Source organism: Anas platyrhynchos, chromosome 12 (assembly GCF_047663525.1).
Source record: "Anas platyrhynchos isolate ZD024472 breed Pekin duck chromosome 12, IASCAAS_PekinDuck_T2T, whole genome shotgun sequence".
NCBI classification, from domain to species: domain Eukaryota; kingdom Metazoa; phylum Chordata; class Aves; order Anseriformes; family Anatidae; genus Anas; species Anas platyrhynchos.
In genome coordinates, this window is record NC_092598.1 from 17032501 (window position 1) to 17056937 (window position 24437).

At 39.9% G+C, this 24437-nt stretch overlaps 1 protein-coding gene across 8 annotated transcripts in view; it reads left to right on the plus strand.

Annotated features, from left to right (window-relative positions):
• Positions 1 to 10242, plus strand: part of SALL1 (spalt like transcription factor 1) — a 24973-nt gene extending 14731 nt beyond the window's left edge. For 7 of the 8 annotated variants that reach the window (XM_021270549.4, XM_038185284.2, XM_021270552.4 and 4 more), the window contains 3 exons: positions 733 to 4145; positions 5242 to 7936; positions 10060 to 10242. In XM_021270549.4, coding sequence (XP_021126224.1) covers positions 733 to 4145; positions 5242 to 5682 — 3854 coding nt within the window. In that variant the 3' untranslated portion in view covers positions 5683 to 7936; positions 10060 to 10242. The remainder of the gene's footprint in view (positions 1 to 732; positions 4146 to 5241; positions 7937 to 10059) is intronic. The other variant, XM_038185285.2, reaches the window with a different exon arrangement.
• The last annotated feature ends 14195 nt before the right edge of the window (positions 10243 to 24437 follow it).

Below are 24437 nucleotides of genomic sequence, written 5' to 3' on the forward strand. Positions count from 1 at the left end.
GTGGTTTTAAAAGTGCCTCGGCACAGTCATATGAATGTTACCGTTTTATTAGAGATTTTTCTTTTCCTTTCTGTTGAGTTTGATGTCTGTAACTGCAGCGGAATTAAATTTGGTTGGAAAACCAATCTGCCTTACAGGTTCAGGGCTTATACCTTATGTAGTAAGTGGGAAGAAATGGGGAGGTTGTCAGTCTGTAGCTTGGTAATATATACTTTTTTTTTTCTTGTCAACATCTGATTGGGGCCTCGAATGACTACAAATTAGTTTAGTGATGGGGCAACTGTCACAGATATCTTTGAATCAGTTGAAAATGAACAAGGTTGACAGGAACGTGAGAGTCTAATGAGTCCTTCAAATGGTTGATTTGCACTCAGTGGACAACTAGACAATAAGCGGTATGAATTATTGGAAATCAATACTTTCCTATGGAATTTCATTATGCCCCAATGTCTTCAGTTCATAGTATTTTATATTTTGATGGATTATCTGAAGCAAATGATCATCTAAGACATAGGGATTGATAAAGCTCCCCTCTGCAGTCTCAAATGTTGCTTTTGACTGATATTTTTGAAGTAGAAATATTGATCAATCTTCACGTACAATCTTAGTCTATTTTAGAGTGGTAGATAAAAACAGTACTTTTAAATAAAATGTCCTGCAGATTTTTTTTTTTTATTTTTTTTTTTTGGTATTACTGTTTGGTTTCTAATCCGTCGTCTTTTGATGTTTTAGGAGACACAGAAAAGGGTCAAGCAAATCGAACCACTAAGAACAAGGACGCCCACGTCTGTGGCAGGTGCTGTGCTGAGTTCTTTGAATTATCAGATCTCCTGCAACACAAGAAGAACTGTACTAAAAATCAATTAGTTTTAATTGTGAATGAAAATCCAGCTTCTCCTTCTGAAACCTTCCCTCCTAGTTCTCCTTCTGATAATCCTGATGAACAGATGAATGACACAGTTAATAACACAGATCAAGTAGACTGCAGTGACCTTTCAGAGCATAACAAACTTGACAAGGAAGAATCCATGGATGTGGAGGCTTCCAGCATTAACAATAGCAGTAGCAGTTCCAAGAGTGTCAACAATAGTATTACAAGCAGTAACAGCTCCACAATGGGTACCTCAGCTGTAACAACCTCTCTACCTCACATAGGGGATCTGACAACATTAGGCAACTTTTCAGTGATAAATAGTAATGTAATAATTGAAAACCTTCAGAGTACTAAAGTGGCAGTAGCACAGTTCTCACAGGAAGCAAGATGTAACGGTGCGTCGAACAACAAGCTTGCTGTACCTGCCCTGATGGAGCAACTGTTGGCTTTACAGCAGCAGCAGATCCACCAGTTGCAACTGATTGAACAAATTCGTCACCAAATATTATTGTTGGCTTCCCAAAATACAGACATGCCAACGTCTTCTAGCCCGTCTCAAGGTACTTTACGAACATCTGCCAACCCCTTGTCCACATTAAGTTCCCATTTATCCCAGCAGCTGGCTGCAGCAGCTGGATTAGCACAAAGCCTTGCTAGTCAATCTGCCAGCATCAGTGGTGTGAAACAGCTACCCCCTATACAGCTACCTCAGAGCAACCCTGGCAACACTATAATTCCATCCAGTAGTGGCTCTTCTCCAAATATTAACATACTGGCAGCAGCAGTTACAACACCATCCTCAGAAAAAGTGGCTTCAAGTATTGGTGGCTCACAGCTCAGCAACCCACCAGTATCAGCATCATCTTCACCAGCTTTTGCAATAAGCAGTTTATTAAGTCCTGCATCTAATCCACTTCTACCTCAGCCCACCCCTAATAACTCTGTTTTCTCCAGTCCCTTGTCCAATATTGGAACACCTGCAGAGGATTTAAACTCCTTGACTGCCTTGGCACAGCAAAGAAAAAGCAAGCCACCAAATGTAACTGCTTTCGAAGCAAAAAGTAATTCAGATGAGGCGTTCTTTAAGCATAAATGCAGGTTCTGTGCTAAAGTGTTTGGGAGTGACAGTGCCTTGCAGATTCATTTACGTTCTCACACTGGCGAGAGGCCATTTAAATGCAACATATGTGGAAATAGGTTTTCCACAAAGGGAAACTTAAAAGTCCACTTTCAGCGTCATAAAGAAAAATACCCTCATATTCAGATGAATCCGTACCCAGTGCCAGAGCATTTGGACAATATTCCTACAAGCACGGGTATTCCTTACGGGATGTCTATACCGCCAGAGAAACCTGTCACGAGCTGGCTAGACAGCAAGCCAGTCCTCTCCACCCTGACGACTTCTGTGGGGCTGCCGCTCCCACCAACGATACCAAGCCTGACCCCGTTCATCAAAACTGAGGAGCCTCAGCCAATTCCCATTAGCCACCCTTCTGCTAGCCCTCCCTGCTCTGTCAAGAGCGACTCGGGAACAGCTGACCCCACATCAAAAATCTCCAATGGACTTTCTGATGAGGTAGAGGCTGGCGCTTTGCCTACCTCAAATGGCAAAATGGAAGAAAACCCTCAAAACACAAGCTCCATCGCTAACGTGAGCAGCTCCGTGAGCTCACCGGCAGCAGACTCGGGCTCCGGCAGCATTGCCACTTTTACAAATCCACTGATGCCTCTAATGTCAGAACAGTTTAAGGCAAAGTTTCCATTTGGAGGACTATTGGATTCAACGCCAGCATCCGAAACATCAAAATTACAGCAACTGGTAGAAAACATAGATAAAAAGGCAACTGATCCTAATGAGTGTATCATTTGCCACCGAGTTCTCAGTTGCCAGAGCGCACTGAAAATGCATTATCGTACGCATACTGGTGAGAGGCCATTTAAATGTAAAATCTGTGGTCGCGCTTTCACTACTAAAGGCAACCTAAAGACTCATTACAGTGTCCACCGTGCCATGCCCCCACTGAGAGTACAGCATTCATGCCCGATCTGCCAGAAAAAATTCACCAATGCCGTAGTGCTACAGCAGCACATCCGAATGCACATGGGAGGGCAGATCCCTAACACCCCGGTCACAGAAAACTATCCTGAGTCAATGGAATCCGATACGGGATCTTTTGATGATAAGAATTTTGATGATATAGACAACTTCTCAGATGAGAACATGGAAGACTGTCCTGACAGCAGTGTGCCAGATACACCTAAATCTGCAGACGCATCACAAGACAGCTTGTCTTCTTCCCCTCTGCCCCTGGAAATGTCAAGTATTGCCGCTTTGGAAAACCAGATGAAGATGATCAATGCAGGACTTGCTGAGCAACTTCAGGCAAGCTTAAAGTCAGTTGAAAATGGGTCAGTGGAAGGGGACGTTTTGACTAATGATTCGTCATCGGTTGGTGGTGATATGGAAAGCCAAAGTGCTGGAAGCCCTGCTGTCTCAGAGTCTACCTCTTCCATGCAGGCCTTGTCCCCATCCAACAGCACTAATGATTACCACAAGTCACCAAGTATCGAAGAGAAACCGGTAAGAGCTTTACCAAGCGAGTTTGCCAATGGTTTGTCTCCAACCCCTGCAAACAGTGGTGCTTTGGACTTGACATCTAGTAACACTGATAAAATGATTAAAGAAGAGTCTCTGAGTATGCTCTTTCCTTTCAGAGATAGAGGTAAATTTAAAAACACCGCATGTGACATTTGTGGCAAAACATTTGCTTGTCAGAGTGCCTTGGACATTCATTACAGAAGTCATACCAAAGAGAGACCATTTATTTGCACAGTTTGCAATCGTGGCTTTTCCACAAAGGGTAATTTGAAGCAGCATATGTTGACACATCAAATGCGAGATCTACCATCACAACTTTTTGAGCCCAGCTCCAGTATCGGCCCTAATCAGAACTCTTCAGTTATGCCTGCTAATTCACTGTCATCGCTCATAAAGACCGAGGTTAATGGCTTCGTGCATGGCTCTCCTCAGGACAGCAAGGAGACACCCTCTGGTCTAGCTGCTGCGGGGCCACTCTCCTCCTCTGCCACGTCCCCTGTCCTGCTGCCTGCTCTCCCCAGAAGAACCCCCAAACAGCACTACTGCAACACGTGTGGGAAAACGTTTTCTTCCTCCAGCGCTCTGCAGATCCACGAAAGGACGCACACTGGTGAGAAACCTTTTGCCTGCACTATATGTGGAAGAGCATTCACAACAAAAGGCAATCTGAAGGTACTTTTTCCTCTTGCTGTTCTTAGGTTTCATTTTGGCCTTGCTGGGGTTTTTCCAGTGTTCACATCTGTTAGCGTTGCAAGCAGTGGTACCTTTGGGTGTCTGTGGCGTGACAACTGGAGTGTTTGTTTAGTCAGCCCTGATAGTAGTACTAGATGGGCTCTAGTTGAGTGCTTGCACTGGCAGCAGGTCCGAAGCGTGATCTGTTTTTGATGCTTAATTAGAGTTCACCTACCAGCAAAGACCGTCTATGTAAAGTGTGAAACAGAACAGCCAAGTATTGGTAAGAAATATTAATTAATAGAGAAATGTATTTAGTAACTCACACACCTCTTAAAGAAGTGAAAGGCTCTCAAAGATGTTTTTTTTTTCATAACTATCGTGTAAAATGATGACTGTTTAAAAAACCTATTAACATAATTCTGGAACTAATGGGCATTGCTTTAATTGATTATATAACTAACATTTCCTACTGATATGTGTTTGGAAAAGCAAATATACTTAAGTTTTAGAACACCAGTTGAGCACTTTACTGTGTACATTTTTCTGTTGACAGAGTATTTCTCTAGAGGTTGCTGCCAGTAATGTGAGATGAATAATTACTTTCAGGCCATTCTGTCTATACACGAGGCTCTCCGATGAGCAATCAGTAAAGGATACTTTCTGCCCCTCTGAAAAGGACGTTTATAGGGTAAAGGGTGTCAAATGCAATACTTACCACTGCAATGAAAGTGGACATAGCAATTCTAGCCCCAAAAGCAGCTATCTGCAATTGACAGAGTAACACAAAGTCATTATGAGCTAAATACATGTAATAAAAAATAATAATAATTGAAAAAAAGCAACAAGCAATGTATTGTTCAGCAGGAAAACAGAGTATTCTGGGTAATGGTGATGGGCTGATCCAGAAGCAGCTTATTTATTGCTCCAGATGGGAAATGAAGTCCTGCATCCAACTACTTTTAGTACCCTTTATCACATAACAAGACCGGACATGTTTGTGGACTGCTGCCTTCGCTGTGATGAAAATTAGTTTGAAATTCCTGCCAACCACTATTTTTTTTGTTTGTTTGTTTTCTTCTTTCTGTCTTTTCAGGTTCACATGGGCACTCACATGTGGAACAGTACTCCTGCAAGACGAGGCAGACGACTTTCTGTAGATGGCCCCATGACATTTCTAGGAGGCAATCCTGTAAAGTTCCCAGAAATGTTTCAGAAAGATTTGGCTGCACGGTCAGGGAATGGAGACCCCTCCAGCTTCTGGAACCAGTACGCAGCAGCGCTCTCCAATGGCTTGGCCATGAAGACCAACGAGATCTCCGTCATCCAGAACGGCGGCATCCCACCGCCACCGGGGGGCCTGGGCAACGGGGGCAGCTCGCCCATCAGCGGCTTGACGGGAAGCCTGGAAAAGCTCCCGAATTCAGAACCCAATGCACCTCTAGCTGGTCTGGAGAAAATGGCAAGCAATGAAAATGGGACAAACTTCCGTTTTACACGTTTCGTGGAAGACAATAAAGAAATTGTAACAAATTAGAAAAAACTATAACATTCCTGCAAATAGTGCAACCTAGGGTTGCTTTTTTCAAACTGCAAGCTACAACATTGCAAAGACTTTTTTTTTTGTACCATGTTCTACTTCTAGAGTTCTAAGAGAGCTTATTTATTAGTGATATAACCTTGCTTTGCAAACAAATGCAAGCATTAACTTTGGTCTCCTGTATTTTGAACTAAATACTAATCGACTAGAGTGCTGTAAAGTTGCTGTAACATTTATGGCAGTTGCAAGTCTGTTCTGCTAGGTGATCTTATTCTGGCATTAACTTATTTTCTATATCCAGTTTAACATGAACTCTGGTATTGATGCAATGCCTCAGTGATGCATTAGATCTCTAATAAAAATCTGTATATAAATGTACACTTTGATCCTGCTGGAAATTTTATCAGCACACACATTGTTTAATTTTTCCAAACAGAATTAAGAAAAGGACTGAAAGAATATAGACTGAACAGTGTGGGTCCTTTACACAGCTCAGTTTTTGATTTTTATTATAAAATTAAAACTGCTTTAATTTTTGTAGGTTTAACATTTTCCGTTTTGAACTGTTATTTGTATTGTGCTTTTTACTTGAGTCGTCTTAAATGTTAATACATTTCTGTACAGTAATAAGCACGCAGATTATTAGAGAAGATACTGAAGTGTTGTTTTGGTAGTTGAAACTGAGACGTAACATTTTGCCTTGTAGGTATATTCATTATAGAAAATGTGCTGGACTTTCACAATGCTGCTAAGTATAGCATCTTGAACAACTTCCGTGGACAACTGTAGATGCTCCTGTATATACAATAAGACATCACTTTCATTAAAATGTACATATGTTCCTTACAAGACCAAGCCCTACTCCTTGACCAAGGGAACAAGTATAGTGTTTGTTTATTTTATATTAGGTATGGGGGGGGCAGGGGGAACCTTGGACTGTTACATGCACTTTCTTGGAAAGTTGAAAGGAAAAAGAGGTCCAGTTTCTTTAACATTTAATACTTACTAACAGCAGAGATACTGTAATTTTACTCGAGTAATCAAATACATTTTTGCAACAGATAAAATTTGCTGTCTCTGTGTTTTTAAAGTGTACCTGTATTTAGTAATCTCTTTGAATGTATTATTTAGCCTTTCCCTTGGTTAACATGAACTGTCCAGGTTGTATGTGTGTGTTTATATTTGTAAGTATGGGTATACATATATGTATTGCATATTAATTGCTAGTATATTTTTCATACTCCCTAATAATGGGAACTTTCTCCTTAACTAATCAACTACGCCTTCTCATAAAATTGTAGATATTTTGGCATTTTTCATTTGTTTATTAAAAAAAATGCTGCTAGCAAAAACCCTATTGGGCCTAGGTAAGTTTCCTTTGAAGGGAATACTTCTTATCACATTTAAGGCTCAATTTGGTTCAAATGCTTTATATTTGATATTAATTTTATTCTATGAGATTCTATGTTTGTGGCATGCTTACGCTGCTATATCTGTGTTAAGATGTCCACTTGCAAGCCTCCATGTATTATATGGAGTTTATAACTTGATTGTAAAAAAAAAAAAAAAAAAAATGCTTTGGCCTTGCACATGATTTGACTTCCCTTATGCACCTGCAATGATCGTTAACCTCAGTGGGAGTTTGGGGACAAAATCCAGCTCAGTATTTTCACCTGGTAGAGTTTTATCTCCCTAACATTATTTATGAAAAATAAATCAGCTTGGCTGCCTTCAAATTATAGATGCTTAAAAACAAAACAAAAACAAACAAACAAAAAATCACAAAACAGGAATGACCAATGTTATGTTCATTGTGTATATACATATATTTTGTTTACAATTCCAAAATTCAGGTATTTTGCTTTGTGGGATTTCCTTTGATATCAGTATGTATGGGGGGAGTTGCTCGCCTTTTAGAAGAAGTAATCTCCTTGCTCTCCCCCCGCCCAGTACCTTGAATTGCAATTGGGGCATGACAGAGGATTTAACACTGAAGTGACGGGGTGACAAAAACTTTTCCTGAGGAATTTTACTATGATTATGAATACTTAGTAAAGTACAAACACTGTAGCCTGAATACCTCTCGGACTCCACATCTTTAGAACTTTTTTTTTTTCCCCTGTGTGAACGCAACAGTTCCTCCGGTATTCGATACGCGTTTCTGTTCGTGTGTAAGCTGTACGCTAGAGCCCGCCGGCTTGTCAATGTGAATATTTAAGAATTTCGAGTCGCCGCTCGGTCTCGGAAAAAGGTAAATTAAACAGACTTTAATGCTTTTATCAACGAAATACTAACTAATTCTCCTTCGGAACCAAGCTTAGGTTTGCGCCCCTCGGCTGGGGGCGGCCGTTGGTTGTGACCGTTGGGAGCGACCGTTGGGGTTCGACCGTTGGGCGCGGCTGAGGGGGACCCCCCGCTCGCTGAGGGGACCCTAAGGGGAGGCGGGCGCCGCCCCGGGGAGCTCCCACTCCTCGCCGCAGGTGAGGCGCCCCCGGGGGATAGCAGACCCCTCATCTCGCCCCCTGCCTGCCGGCGGACGTTTCCTCAGGGCGCCCGGCCTGGGGGCAGCGGCGAGATGCGAAGGGCGAGCCCCCCCCGGCCGCCTGATTGAGGTGATGGCGGGCGGCTGCTCCCCAGTTAACCCTGCCCGGGGGCAGCTGGCGCCGCTTCGCTTAGCTGCGGGCATCCAAGCTGGGTGCGAGGGGGGCACTCGCCGTCCCCCAGCCCTGTCCCGGGGTCGTCGAGGATCGGAGAAGCTGGGAGGTACGGTGTGTGTGTGTGGGGGGGATAATTCACTTGGGAAAGGAGGATGTGAAGCTTCCCGTTACTTGACGCGGGGCCGGGGGAGGTTCCTTCTCCCCGAAGCCGCCCCCTGGCAGGCGCACAAAGGTGCCCGCATCGCCTCGATATCGCCTGGCCACGGGCACGGCGTTAATCCTGTCAGGAACAGCGCTTTTCTTTTTCTTTACAGTCCTGTTCGTGCGGCCGCGTTTTTCTCATTATCAACAAAGTTTTTCCTTCTTTCCTTGCTCCCTTTCCGCCCATCGCAATTTTATGATTCATTGAAATAAAGCACAGCTTCTTTTTTTTGTTGTTTATTCTTTTCCTTTTTCTCTCCTTTTCTTTTCCTAAGCGCCAACGATCGTTGAGCGCATTCATCTAATCGGCACGAGGAATTTTCCTCACCCAGAGATGTGATTTAGTTAAAAACGGGGCAGGCAGCGGGCGAAACTTGCCCGGGCCGCCTGAGCTGAGGCTGATGCTGCCGCTGGTAGCCCCCTTGTAGCCCCCCGGATCTGAGGGTAGTCCCCGGGAGAGGAGGCGGCGAGCCCCTGGCAGCGGCTGGCGGAGAGGAGCCGCCGGCCCCGCAGCGCTTCTGTTCCCCGGGCACCCCGGGGAGCTGCGGGCAGAGGGAGCGAAAGGCTGGGAGGGGGTGGGGGGGCCTGGCCGAAAGGACCCAGCAGGCTGCAGAGAGAGCGCCGCTTCGGAGGGGCAGGAGCGAGGCTTCTCTTGACGAAGTCGGGATGTGAGGGGAAGGGGGGCGGCAAATTGCCTGACTTGGTTCACGTGCAGATGACGCCCAAATCCAAATGCTTTTTGTCTGGGGAAAAGGTGGATGGATTTCTGCTTACCCCCTGTGCCGGGGTGTGATTTGAGATTTCAGGGAGACGTTGCAAGCCCTCCCTGCCCCAGGAGTCCCCATATCTCTTCTAGCCTCTTTTGAAAAGAATATTTGCTGACCATCAAAATGCAACAGTTGGTCAGTTGCTGTTTAGTTTGACTTTTTTTTTTTTTTTTTTTTTCTTTCTCCTGAGGGGAGTACTTTTGCTTTTGGGAGTCCTCAAGTCGTGAGCTCCCTTGCTGCATCTTTGCAGGAGGCCAGTTTTACTTGGCAAGTGAAGGTGTGGCTATGTGTTTTTTATTTATTTTTTTTTTTCTGTCTCCCTGCCAGACTGCAGTACTTCTCCATTTTTTTATTTTTATTTTTATTTTTTTAATCAAAGTATCATTTTCTATCTGGTTTTCTTCCCTCATTAATATTCAGTGACAGAAGTTAAAATAATGTTTGGCAAATAAATGGGTGCAGTTATTTACACAAGCCAGAAGCAATATGTCTTTTAGCTGTTGAGCTGAAATATAATGACTTAAAGATTTCACATACGATAAAATCTCTTATATATATACCTATCTCTAGACAAAAATGTTAAGGAGGAATAGAAGTTTGGAAATATCTGTCTTTAGGGAAGAACAGGAATAGTTGGGAAACATGCACTTTCAGCTGAGAATAGAGTTACTGATAGGTATGTTTATGTTCATTTTTCTGATTTCAGTATTTCTGTGTGTTTTTTTTTTTTTTTTTTTTTTTACATATAGGCTATAGTTAATATCAGAACAGCAACCTGGAACCAGTCCCTCTGCCACTACTGGCAATGGCCTAGCGGATGCCCATGAAATGGCAAGTGCACAGTGATTCTTCCTTGGGAAGATCTCCTCATTCTAGAGACACGAGATATTGGGACTTCCTGAACCATGTGCAGTGACGGGAGTGTTTCACAAGTAAGTGGGTGCGAGCACGGCAATGATTGAAATGTAAGTTTCAGGCACAAATCATATTATAGCTTTGTCCTACTAAGAGTGCCTTCAGTTTCTGTTTTATCTTCTGTTTGTTTTAGATTTTATTTTACTTTTTTTTTTTTTTTTTAAATCTTCAGTCTAAAGCTTTTAAGAGGCAAAATCACTTAATGACATGGGAAGAGGAGCACTACAGGTGAGCACAGGAGAGGGGGAAAGAGAAACCTTTTAATGATCAAGTCCACTTAGCATTGAGGGAGTTGGTGAAAACAGATGTTGAAGGCATTCTCTGCAATGCTGTTCATGGTGGCTGGGGCTATGGGCTTGTGTACAGATGACTGTGTACAGTGTATCTGTGAGAACTCCTACTGGAGAGTTGTAGAGTGAGGAAGTGATGACATCTTCCTTTCCATAGCAGTTAACTAATCTAAGCCAAATTGCAGGCTCTTCTTAATTTTTGGAAAGCAGTTTCCATCTGGTTAGATGAGTACCAAAAGCATGTCCGTGCCTATGTCAGTTTCAATCATGAGTGCAAACAATGAAGGTCTTTACTGGAACTTTCTGCCCTGATACTTCTGGTGTCATTTCCTTCTCTAAGAAAGAAGTCTCTCCATGTTAGCAGGCTTTTGCAACATCTGTACAGACAGCTCTTTTGATCGGGGCAGTGCTGAAGTGCAAAGGTCTATTTTTTATTTTTTTTTTATTTGAAGGTTTTAAAAATGCAGCATCACAATGTCAGGTGGGTGTAGCAGAAGCCCTGCAGCACCTGGCATCAGGTGGTGCAACACTAGCTGTGTTTGGGATTGAATATGGAAAGAAAAAAGTGGAGTGGTCAGGCACAACATCATAAATCTAGCCCCACTGGTCACTGCTTTATTTTTGATGCTTTTTTTTTTTTCCATGAAAAATAGTTTGAAAGCTGAGCCAATGAGAGTAACCAGATGAATAATGTTAAGACTTTCTTCAGACCAGTATCTGTTTTGAGCTTTCTTTAGCTGCAAATAATTCTAAATTGTCTTCCTTTCAATGGCATTTTAAAGTGACACTTAGTACATAGTGAAGCCAATGTTTGTTCCATGTGTACAGTAATTGTATAAGTATGTGTTCATATGAACTTTTATCTTTCTGTTGGCTAGAGAAGCTAGCAAATAGTAAATTATAGGGAGAGACATAACCAATTGTAAAGGTTTGTAGGCTTTAGTTGCCCAGACTGAATACTGACTCCTGTTGGCAAGTTATGTCAGAGCTGCCGAGGAGGATGAGGCTGTTTGTGATGGTTAGCTTGGTTGTGGGGAACCCATAATACCAGCACACACCTTTGGTGCTGACAACCCTAAATGAATTTAGTTCCCTGCTTAAGTCTGTTCAACTTGTTTTGGTTTCTAACACCGAGTGTCTGAGCACTACACAAACTATTTCTCTAAAAGTGTCCAAGGCAGTTTACTATGTAACTATCTTTCTCTTTCCATCCAGAAGATTATTTCTGTTCCCTGAGACTTTCACCCCTCTCTATTTAAATGGGTGGAATAAATCATATAAGCATTCTTTATTCATATTACTGCAAAAACAGTGCAATTTTTTTTTTTCCTTTTACTTGGTAAAGAAGGCTTTAAGATAGAAGTTGTGAACATGCTTGGTACACTTGGGACAAAGCTTAAGGAGAAGATCTTACAAAACTGGAGGTAGAGCTGTTGTGTTTGTGAGTCAGGGAGAAAAGAATTTATAAAGCTACAACTTCTTTGAGACGGAATTTCATGATACGTTACATTCCAATGCAAGCCTCCTAAAGGGCCAACTGTCTACAAAAGAGGCTTAGTTTAAAATGCCACTGAAGGCCATTTAAGATAGTTTGTCCAACTTTGCACTGAAGTGGAGGAAGAACACATTGTAATTTGTCCTGTTGTGACAGAGCATTAGCAGTAATAGCCTAAAACGCCAAGGCTATTTCTTCAGCCATCTCCTTACTGATGTTAGGTAGCTGCCTAGAGTCACTTTTCTTGTTTGACCTATACAGAACAGCAGACTGTGCTCCTATGTTCTCTCCTGGACTTGAAGAAGTTTTTAAACCAATTCTCTCTTTCCAAAGCTGTATGCGTTCATGCTGGCATCCTCGATAAAGCTGGGACACAAACAAAAAAGCAAACAAAACAGTCACAATAGTATTCAATGCACTTAAACTTGGAGGAAATGAAAATCAATATTTGTCAAATGGAGGGAAAAGGTAAAATGGACTAAGGAAAATGTCTGGCTTTCTTAAAAGCCATTAGTGAAAATGAAAAGTTGACAGCAATACTGAAATTTAATTTAATGCATTGGTGCTGTTTGAACAGATTTTTTTTCTTCCTTCACCTCTGTCCACTGATGCTTAGATTAACTTGATGCACACACTTTAATATTAAATGCTGTTGAATGGAACTTATTACATTTTAATTGTGCATAGTTTAGAGCCTGAAAGCTTTATGTAAAGGTTTTGCCTGTGGTTAAACTGTGAGGGCCTTATTTAGTGAGTGAAACTTCCATCTTCTGGGCACGTATCACCTTAGGCAAGCTGTTCTAATCTATTGATAAGCTCCATAAAATGTTGCTAACAATAGTTCCTTACTTTTTATTTTCATTTATTTTAAATATTTAGATAAGAAATTGTTCAGAACACACTTTTACTATATGTGCATACTACATAGGTGCTCACGGAATAGAAATGGTTATAAATATCTTATTCACAATGCCACATGCTTAGTTTTATGTCATATTTATTCAGAAGAAAAATGCAGGATGATGTATGGTATGGCAGCTTAAGGTAACCTGTTGCCTCAGTGTCTTCCTAGTTTTTTGAAGCTAGTGTGTGAGGTAGGAAGATGGGAAGGGGCTAGGACCAGCGTGTTGTAGTAGAGTGCACACTGAAATGGAGTGAGAAAATTGGGGTCCTCTGCAGTTGTTGGTTTTGGTGAAAGCCTTATAAAGCTGTCTGATGCTCTTTTTCTCTCCTAGAGTATACATTTGCATGTACTATACTGTGGTTGCTGGTAGTAATTTTATAATGCTGCTATTTCTTGAAATGTAGCTATAGTTTTTTCATGGTTTGCTCTACTGTTGAGCACTAGGAATGATGATAAAGGCCATATTTTGGGATCCTCTGAGGGATTTTCTCCATTCTGTTTGATCAATCTGCTTTTTATAACCCTATATATAGCAGTGATGATCTTTGGTTTTGAAAGGGTAACTCTGGGTTTTGAAACTTTGGTCATATATGGTATGAGTCATCAACTTATGTTTATGTTCAAATCTTTACCCCATACAAACTTGCAGAGAAACGGAGTGTAAGGATTATCATTTCTTCAGGAGTCTGAAGTATCAGGACTTCAGGTTTAGTTGACAGCTTTTATGTACTACTTGTCTAGAAGTGCTTTCTCTTTATCTAAAAAGTAGATTTTGACAGCAGTAATGATAATAAGAAAAAAAAATTAAAGGTCTGGACAGTAATCCCCCTGCCCCACTCTGCATCCCCCCCATCCCTTGATGAAGAATCTGTGCAGCAGTTCTGTCCCCACAATCCCCTGCAACTTCAAATTTCAAGTTTGTTCAATATTTTGCTGTATCAATTTCTATAATACCCAATTTAAACCATCACAAAGAATCATGATTTTTAGAAAGTGCTGGGCCTACTCTGACCGAAAATTAGACTTTTAAAGAGTGTTGATGCAAGTTCACCTAAAATCAGTACTGTTCTGAGGAAACAAATGGCTGAAATCCCATGACAGTGGACAGTTACCAGCTGATGTGCTAGACTAACATAATGAGATAGGGCTGACAAAAGAACAATCTGGCAGCAGTTTTGCCAAAAAAAAAAAAGTTTTTATTTTATTTATTTTATTTATTTTTAATGGCTAGTTAAAGGAAAGCAATTAGTTTGTGTTTGAGTGTTGTTTATGTGTGTGAGTGGGGCAACATGCTGATAGATTCTGACCGTGATGCAGTCAGGCACCTGTAACTGAAATGGCACACGCCTGTGGGGAGCTGTGTGCAGTAGGCACTTGGCCCTTCACAGAGGGCCAAACTCAGGCTGCTACATTTCCAGATTAGTTTTTTGGGAGATATGACTGTGTGCAGACAAAATTCTTGTACAAATACTGACCGTCAAAGGTTCTGAAATAGGGAGTCCTGTGGTGATGTGATATATCATTCTTCAGACTTAGTAATTTTCTTTCTTTCTTCTTCTATTCTCATTTCTTTTTCCTCTGCTTTTTCTCTCTCTGGGGTTAAAGCTCTGTATAATGTTGACAGCTACTGGAAAAGGTTGTAACAGCAGTAGAACTGGCAAAAGATAGGAGTACTTATTTAAAAAAAAAAAAAAGTCACAATAAATCTAAGATTAAACATCAATAGCTAGCAGCTGTAGCACCCTTACTCCCTCTCTGTTAAGCAGTAAAACCAAGGTATAATTTGGAAAGGACCCAAGCTGGGACTGAAGAAACCAATCTATTCTGCATGCTAAGGGGAAGTTGAGATGTTCATGTACAGCATGGCATTTCCTCAGTTTCTGCAGAGCCAGCCCCCTGCTCGTGTACTATAGGAAGTGAGATTTTTTTCTGCTGAGACATAAAACTAAATGTCTGTTGGTGATTGGACCATCTGAGTCTTTCCAGTATCACTGAGCTACCCAAAGATGATGGGACATGCCCGCAGTTATTAGGACAGATCTCTGCTGTGGGAGACTGGAGGGGCTGAAGTCCAGTGAAATGGCTTAATGTACCTTCATGGTGTTTGTAGAATAAGAAGCAATGTGCAGAGAAATTTTTGGCTATAGCAGTGGCAACTGTGGAAATGTCTTGGATGACTTTGTCTTGAACTAAGAATTGATCTCATCTTGTCTCTTTTCCGCACATCAGGAATACAGAGGCCTCAGGTTACCCTCTGTATTCCTTTCTTCCAGTAAAGTCCAGCTTGGACTCTACTTGGTCCTCTGTATTTTTATTTTTTTATATTTTTTTTTTCTCCAGTGGAAGCAGTTAATCTAAGCACTCTGAGGAAATCTTAAAAACCTCTCTTAATTCCCTCCATGAATTGCCTTTTGATATATGGCTTTCTTCTTCACTTCCTCTCTAAAGACTTGTGTGGATGTAGCACTGTCCTTTGAAATGGCTGAATTTCAGTATGGGAAGCTTTTGCTATCTTTTGATTATGCTACAAAAGGAGGTTGGCAGGGATGGGCAGTTCTGGCAGATCAGGGGTTTTATTTCAGAGGAGGGTGAGAGTACATTGGCTGCAAATAGCTGCTGAGCCTTTTGCTGGAACCTTATTTCATTACTATTCAATGTCCTCTTGCTTCTATTCTTTGTTTCAAAGTACATGTATTTGATTTTATTTTTTTTTTCTTGAGAAATACATTTAGAAAGAAACTCTTTGCCATACACACATGTGAGGGGAAGGGTAAATTATTTCTGGGGTTCTGTCTGATACAAAATTACAGTACAGTTCCTGAGAAGAAACCTACATTTTCATCTGGGAGAACTGTATAATGTAAGCCTCTTCTACGAGTGTTTCCTTCCTGTTTCTTCACCTCAAAATGTTTTTTTTTTTTTTTTGTTTGTTTGTTTTGTTTTGTTTTGTTTTTTTAATGTTGTTATCAGTTTCCTGTGCTAAAACATTAAGTACTGGATTTCTCTGGATTCACCTGAAGAGCAATAACCCCAGTTTAAAATAAATGAGAAGTAATTCTAAGTAATATTTCAGAAGGTTTGTTTGTTTGTTTGTTTTGGCAGCAGAGGGAGTGTTAATTCCAGAAGCATTTATCCAACACTGCTGGAAAAAAATGGACAAGGCATTGCAAAGACCTGAAACAGAGAGTGAAACTATTTAATAGTGGTCAAATGCTGCTATCAAAATTAGTCTTTACTAACATCAGAAATGTCACATCCTTCTGGTTCAGTAATAAACCTACAGTGACTCATCAGGGTGGTGTTGTGGCTTTTTCTCTGCTCTTATGGAGCGGGGTATTGATCAGACCGTGAAATAATACAACAGCTGAAGCTCAGGTAGCAGATATGCATTGAATTGATCTCACTTTACTAAGCCCCTGTATCCCAGAATTATTTATAGCAGAAGGATTGGTTCTGGAAAACAACTTTGATAAATACCACCCTGTAGCACCTGTTTAAGTGATGGGGAAGAAAGCACTCCCTAGTTTGTTAACTTTAAGTATTGGGAGTAGAAGTGGTGTGCCCATAATAATATTATGATTCATACAAACCACTTTTCAACCAGCTCAATATATTTCATTACCTCCTTTCCAGCAGAAGTATTGATTTTTTGTTTTGTGGTTTTATAACACAATTTCAAGGCTGTTGTAGTTTAATGAGCCATGTTCTTATGATGTTTAAAAAGATTTGAAGCATTTGCTGAAATAAATATTATGGATTGCCCATCTCTTGTCACCGCTTTTTTTCTCCTACCCGTATAAGCCCAGCCCAAGAATGAATAGGGCAGCCAGCTATGCGGCTTTTTGTGTTTGAGATCAAAGTGCTACCAGAGAACAATAGCAGGCCACACTTCTGTGTTCATGACCACACACAGCAGCACCTGCAGAGCCGTAAAATGTCATTGTTGCTTCTGCAGTTTGAGCACAGAGGAAGCACCACTGAGGTGGCAGATGATTCTAATAATACTTGATGTGAATTGATGGGGAAGGAGGACCATAACACAGAGGGCTTTTTATTATAAGCCTTGACTTCCCAAGCTGTGAACAACAGAATACTGCACCTGTGGACTTTCTTCAAATCAACCATTATGGAAAGTGACAGATTTTATTAACTTAAGGAAGAACTTTTCAACATGGGAGATTTGCAGCTTATTTTGGAGATGTGAAGAAAAGAGAAAAAAGCAGACTAGTATGCTACATATTTTTCTACTGCTTATATTTTTCTAGTGGAATCTGTGCTCTGCTTTTTGAGTATGTTATAGAATTGGAAGAGCATCATTAGAAATATTTTTATCTTTTAAAAAAAAGCTTTTTTTTTTTTTTTTACACATTGCTTCATGCTTTATATTATGTGAAGATGAAATTAGCAATAAAATAAATATATTAGTTGAAGAGATGAAGAGATGCATGCAATAACTTCGGGAGGCTTAGGATGGATGAGGCTTGAAAAAAGTTTCTGGGGGGAAAAAAAAATCCTCCAAAGCAAGTGATTTATACTAGGCATTGTCTTTGTACATTCAGCTCCTCATTTGTGCATCTCTCTTCAGCGTGGTTCTGGGATGGCAGGGACTGGACATGAGGCCTGTAGGATGCTGGTGTCATCAAAGGCATATCTAGGTAAATGGTGCTGACTTACCTTTGAACAGTACAGAGCTTACTTTCTGCTTCAAACAGGTCAGCTCTTCCTTTTTTATCTACAACAGAAACACAACACTGCTTGAAGATATCTTCTGATATTTCTGTTTTGGGGTTGTTGCAGTATCAATCTGGTTTATAGAGTAAAGCAGAACACACTCAGTATTTCCTTGCACAGGTGGCTGTCGTGCCCTGTAGTATAGCACCAAGGTACTGCAAAAGTTGAAAGGATTAGATGTTTTGTGGTCAAATGTTAGAGCAACTCCTTAAAACCTATACCAGAAATGCACAAAATGCATGATATGATTTATCTAGAATTTTTCATTTATCTGTTCTGATTTTACTATGGCTGCAATGATTTTGCTAGGTGTAGATACAAGCCTCTGATACCCACATGAATCCAAACACTTGAAAATAGTTTTGTATGTGCAATTAGTATCCAGATTATGATATAACTGAGACAGCCTTAAAAACAGAAACACACAAAAAGGGAAAATTTGCCATCTTCCTATGATAACTTTTACAGTCAGTTTTGAGTGAATCTTAGATGTAGTAATTCATGCAATATTAATGGCTAAAAGTAGATAAATCAAGCATAAAGTCAACTGGATCATGATTATTAGCTAAAAGCATAGTGCTTTCTGCTGATTCTTTTTGTTCTAAAAATAAGCTCTGGATGAACTAGAAATCATTTTGCAGGAAACCCTTAAGTAAAGTGGTCATGCAGAGTATTGGTGGAATATTACACTTTTCATTTGCACAAACAGATGGTAAGCTTGGCCTTAGATTTAATCAGGGGATGACAGACAGGTAGCACTTTTGTAAATTTCAGATGGAAGCTTCCTTCCAGAGAGAAAGAAATTGCTTCATATTCAATAGCCTCTATACCAGGAAAGAGAAATACTCACCAGATATTACTATCCTCAGTGTTTCTTTAACTTGCTGTTAGAATTAACTCATACAAGAAAGCTGATGATGCAAAAAGCTTTGATTTGTTCACTTCTTCCTTTTCCATTTTGGCAATGTATTTAGCAATCCACAACACACAGAGATGGGGTTGTTATAAACTTGCAAACAAATAACTGCCTTAGGCAGGACTCATGGATCTCTGACTGTATTCTTTTTAGCTAATCTTTTAGATAAGATTTTGATATCATTTGTTTTTTTCCCCTCCCAGAGCATAATACCTGGTAACCTAAGCACATACAATCTGTTTCAGAAGAGAGATTCAGGCAAGTGCAGCCACTGGTGTGTTTTAATGTCACTGCAGAGATTGTGTTACCTTCCTAGAAAAAAATCTTTTTTTCTCCCCTTCAAATGGAAGTCCCCTGATACCCCTGTCAGAGACCATTTGTTATGCAGAGTTTTGTGAAGCAATCAAAATTAATTCACAGTGATCTTTTCACCCAGAACCCCCAGCTTCAAATAATGGGCTTTCTCAACAGGTGCTCATTGTGGCAGTTTGACTCCAACTTGCCAGACTAAAGATTTTATTCTTCAGCCATATTTAAGAAAAAAAAAAAAATCCTAAACTTGCAATTTACTAATCTTAAGCAGCTGCCCAGGAGGGCACACCTGCTTAAAAGTGATGTCTTGTCTTTGAGATCTAAAGCCTAAAGATGTTTCCATATTTGTCTATTTCTGGATTTGTAAAATCTCTTTTACAAGTCACTAGAAAATCTGTCCAACAAAAATGCCATGTAATATCTTAGTCTTATTAGGAATCAGAGTGTGTTTTGTTTTCCTCTTGCAGAAGAGCAAAATTCCCTGTGAAGACTAAGATTTTTTGATTTTTCCTAAGTTAGAATCTGTAGTATACTTCATTTTGAAATGAATCAAAAGTAAAATAAAACAAGTGTTTCAAAGGTAGTAATAATAAGCTATATTCATTTTGACTGTTGAGGACTTTGACGAATGTTTGGCCACCTCTTGCAAGCACTGTTTAAATATGCTTCATATGAGCTTCAAAACCAAAAATCAAAATCATACAGGTTTTTTACAGGATGATTAAAAAAAAAAAAAAGAAAACTTTATTCAGTAAAAATAAATTTAAAAAAAATACTGCAGAACATATCAGAAGTACTCGTACGCTATTGGTACCAATATAACATAATATTCTCATTCCTTTAATTGTAAATAGCCAGAGAATTAATGGAGTACATTGCCAGTAGAGAAAGATTCCTGTGGAGGGTTAGAGCCATGCTGGTCAAAGCACGTTTACACTACTATAATTGTTAAAGCAGGTACTGTCATAAGTAATCTTAAAGCTATTATGGTAAAAAGTAGCTTAAGCTATAACCATGACCAAGATACTGTATTCATTGTACCTCTGCAGAACAATATGTGGAACTGGCTTCACCTTACTGGTGAAGTAGGATTGGAAATTTTGGGAGCATCAGAGTAGTATTAGAACATGCAAAGCATCTACAAAATAGGAAAAAAAAAACAATTGTTTTAATTCCTAAAAATGTATTTTTAGACAAATTGATTGTCACTTTTATGGTATTTAAGAAAGGAAATCCTTGCCTGAATTTGTTTTGTTTTGTATGCCACCTTTAAGATTAGTTTTAAGAACTGCCAGGAAATGTTTGCCTTTGTATAGCTATTGTTAGTGATTGATTGTATTGATGATAGCACTGCTGTAGGTTGAAACTGGGGCTTTTGACATTGTCCTCCATTTTAGAAAGTTTGTAAGAAGTCATTAAGCCCCTTTATTGAACCAGGTAGTTGAAACAGTGGGGGCCTCCAACAATCCACATACACATGACACTGCCCAAAACAAAGACACACGTGAGGCCTCTCAGGCAGTTGCAGACAGAGGGGCTTTATTGAGTATTGCTTTAGCACAACTGTTTGAGGGAGAGAGAATCAGCAAAAACAGCTTGTAAGGAGAAAGAAAAAGCAGTAAAAAAGCATCAGCCAGAACTGCATGAACACCGGTAGCATTTACTTGAGGAAAGTGTCAGAGCTTTTTGAGTTAGATGTTGAGAAAAGAAAGCTTCACATTAAGAGAAAACATCTCCAACTGTTTAATTCTTCTTATGTTCAGGGAAGCAGGATTTTGTTTGCCTCAAAGAAGGAGCTGACTTTATCATCAACTTCTGCTAATGGAAAGTGAGTGCCCTACACTGGCTCTCTGCTGAAGTCAAGACAGGGTGACATTGTTTTTTATTTCAACAGCATCATTTTTTGAGGACTCAAAATGTTCTATAAATGTAGGTATTAGCCCACATCAGTGCCCTGAGGAGTGGACAAATATCATTTTATCTTCTTAATAAAGTGACTGAAGGAAGGATTAGGTAAGCAGTTTGCCCAAATCCAGCAGTGACTTGGTCACAGAGCTAAGAAGGGAATCTAGGGTCCCACATTTCTTTTTATTCGTACTGGTGTAAACCAGATGTAACCAAGAGAAGGATCATGTATTAGTAGCTGTGACACCTGGTTCCCTGCTACAGTTACGAATGCAATCAGGCATTCTCTGGAGCTGAGTGAAGTTCTGATGCTAGGTCCCTTTCTCTTGATACATTTGCAGTGAGATCACTAGTACATACATATTTGTGTGAAACCTGGAATATAGCACCTGCCACATCGTGCCACAATATATCCAAAGCTTTATAGAGATGAGGAGGTGTCCTGGATGATGAGATGACTTCCCCAGACTCAGCTGTACATAACTCATTAGCTACCAATGTGTCTTAGTATCTTATATTTCTATAGGGGCAATTTAATTCAGCTTCTTTAATGAGTTCTTGTAAATTTTTTTGAAGGAGGAAGAGATCACTAAACTAAACATGAAAACACTTGTTGCTTACACTTTTGTCCATAAGAGAAAAATATTACTAATCACTGATGCATGTGAAGCAATCCTACACAATTAAAGCATTTGCACAAATGGAGACTTGCGTGTTTATATTCAGGTTCTCAACCACACTGAGGAAGCTTTTTATCTGTTTAGCCAAAAAGCACACCCAGTAGATTGCAGAAGCATGAGAGTGAACGAGCAAAGTAGAATACTGCATAAATGCTTAGAGATAACTTATAGCAGCACAGAAAACTAGGCTGTAGCATCATATCCATGTAAAGATAGCATGCTGCTTTGAAACTGGATAAGCTTTGTATAATCTCTTACCTTCCCATTAAAAAATCATATTGCTGAAGACTTAAAAATCAGCTCAATATATAAACAATGCAATAATTTCTTCGTAAAGCTGCCAGCAGTATCACTTACCAGCTGTTAGATGTATGTATCTGTTTCAATGGAATATTTAACTTCAGTATAGCTGACTGGTTTATTGTTTATTGTTGTTGATGGTGTAACTGATTACTTTGTTGCTATTCATTTTGATAATGTGCTTATCTATTACTCTTATCCATTTTGAGGCTGGGGAAATAAAGAAGTTAACTGCTGTCAAGCGTTGCTGAGGTATAACTCTCTCTACTTCTCAAATTAGTCACTTCTTTTTCTTCATCTTTTCTCTCAGCTTGGCAAGAGCTGCATCTTTCTTACTACAGCATCTTTTAACACAAAGAAAAATGAGATCAATTTATATATATACAGTAAGGGAATATTACAATTTTGGATGGAGGACCTCCATGGCATCAGTAGCATTCAGACCTGCAGTAAATTTCTGGCTCTACATAGGACTGTAGAAGGGTTTTATTCATTGGCACTGAGTTTTCATCTGCAAGGGGGAAGTGGGTATATGTTTGGTTTCACGTGAAAATTGTTTTGATTCTCCTTATCTTAATGATCATTTTCTGAACTTTAGTGGGTGTATACCTTTTTCAGAGAACATTTTGTATGTCACATAAGCCTGCTGTTACACCTTTTGATCTGAAGACAGGACATCCCTAATTACCACATCTAGTTGCTTGAGAAGGGTGCCATCTCGCCAGACCAGTGGTGCCATGCGTGGAGCACGGCAATCCCTTTGCAGTGGGTAGAGGATGAACATGTGAGCCTGGTCATTCCCAATATGCCTGCTCTCCAGCACTCTTGCCATCAGGGCACAGGTGTGAGGGTCCTTTCATCTGCATGCCTCTCCTCACAGCCTTACGTGGAGAAACCTTCTCATGTCCCCAGCTGCTAACAATATAACTATTGACTGTAGAACACTATTCATTAGATGAATTCACATCCTTTTTTTCTTTATGAATATGCACATGCAAAAGAATATCTTTGAAAATATTATTTATTTCTTGAAGACTCTCCAGTAAGTGAACTATAGCGTATTAAATTCAACACAGTTGTGTTGATATAACCCTGTTTCATTGCTTGCATAAAGTGTGGGGAGAAGTTATTCTGTCAGGCTACTTGGATATTGTGAGCCAAGTTTGCTAGTTCTAAGTATTCACTGCGTACAAGGTCATTTTGTTTAGATAAGCGTTCCCATTAAGGTCTCAGGCTTGCTTCACATGAGTAGGCATGCTGGGATGAATATGTGAACAACTGGCTTGTAAGAGCAGTTTAAGCCTGGATTGTTTTTATGTTGGTTTGGGGGGGGGGGGGGAGGGGTTCTTAAGTTCATCTTTTCTCTTACTATTTTAGCACAAATTCTTATTACTTGAAGACTAAGAAACAAATGCTGTGCTTTCTTTTGATAATGACTTAACATATTTATTTTAGCGAGGTCAGAGTATTCCAAAACCAAGATGTTAAGACACAAAATAAGAAAACAATTGAGTTTTGTATCTAAAATGAGGTAGAAATATGGTGTAGTGGTTTATATTTTGCTGGGATCTCCCCACCTAACAACTTAAGATCTTAATAATAACTCTCAGATGGATAAACAGAGAAGCAGTCAAATTCTCTGCTTTTGTTTTTTAAACTTCTGAAAGTAACTTCCTGCCAGGGGAATTGTAGTTACTTGTACAAAAGGCAAATGTGCAGTAAATGTAAATTAGGACATCTTCACTGAAGTGTGTGTGTGTGTGTGCTTTGTATGCCTTGATTTGAGCAGGTTGTTGGACCTCTAGTCTCTTCTAACTAGATTCTTTCTATGATTTGAAGTATACAGGTAGAAGTAGTGCTAAATATATAAAATGCAATTACATTAATATTTTTTTAAAAATAGGCTAAAACCAGGAAAAAGCGAGGTTCTAGGCTGTTGTCTTACAAACTGGTTTTTCTTTTTAATTTTTGTATGAAGTACAGCCATGAAATCAAGTAATAGGTTTGCAAAGTACCTTATGAATGCCTAATATCAGTACGAGGCTCTTTGAGATGACAGAGGAAGGAGGGAACAAACAATGTCTCCCATCTGGATAAACTACAGTAGGGTGGTCAATAACCTTATAATTTCTATGAACCTTCTCCAAATAATGTAAAGAACAATGACTGTCTAGAAAGAAGTCAACAATTTTTCTCCTTCCTTCCTTCCTTGGCTATTAATCTCTTCTTTCAATGAATATAGCATGTGTAAGCCTTGTCTGAGGCACATGGAGAAAAGCTAGGTTTCTGGAGAGGCAGATGGTGGTGCTGAATACTGCTCTCTGAGGGACATAGCAGGACTGTAGTGCAAAGAGCACACGAATTACATGGTACATATTTTTAAGATATGAATGTTATGTTCTAATCAGTGCAGAGATCATGGCTGATCTACAGAAGTCATTTTTATTTTCATGTTGAAGAGACAGGTTCATTACCTCAATCTGTTGGAGGTCACTTATTGGAAGTCTGCGTTAAAATGGCAGGTGTAATTGCTGGGTGTTGTTATTTCTCATATCTAGTTTTGCATCCCAACATCCCTAGGCTTCTGTTTTAGCTGTTCTCCCTTCATATGAGATAGAGTTGCTTTCCTGTCTGTCCAGTTTTCTGAAATACTTTACTTTTCCTGTAAAGGTAAGGTAA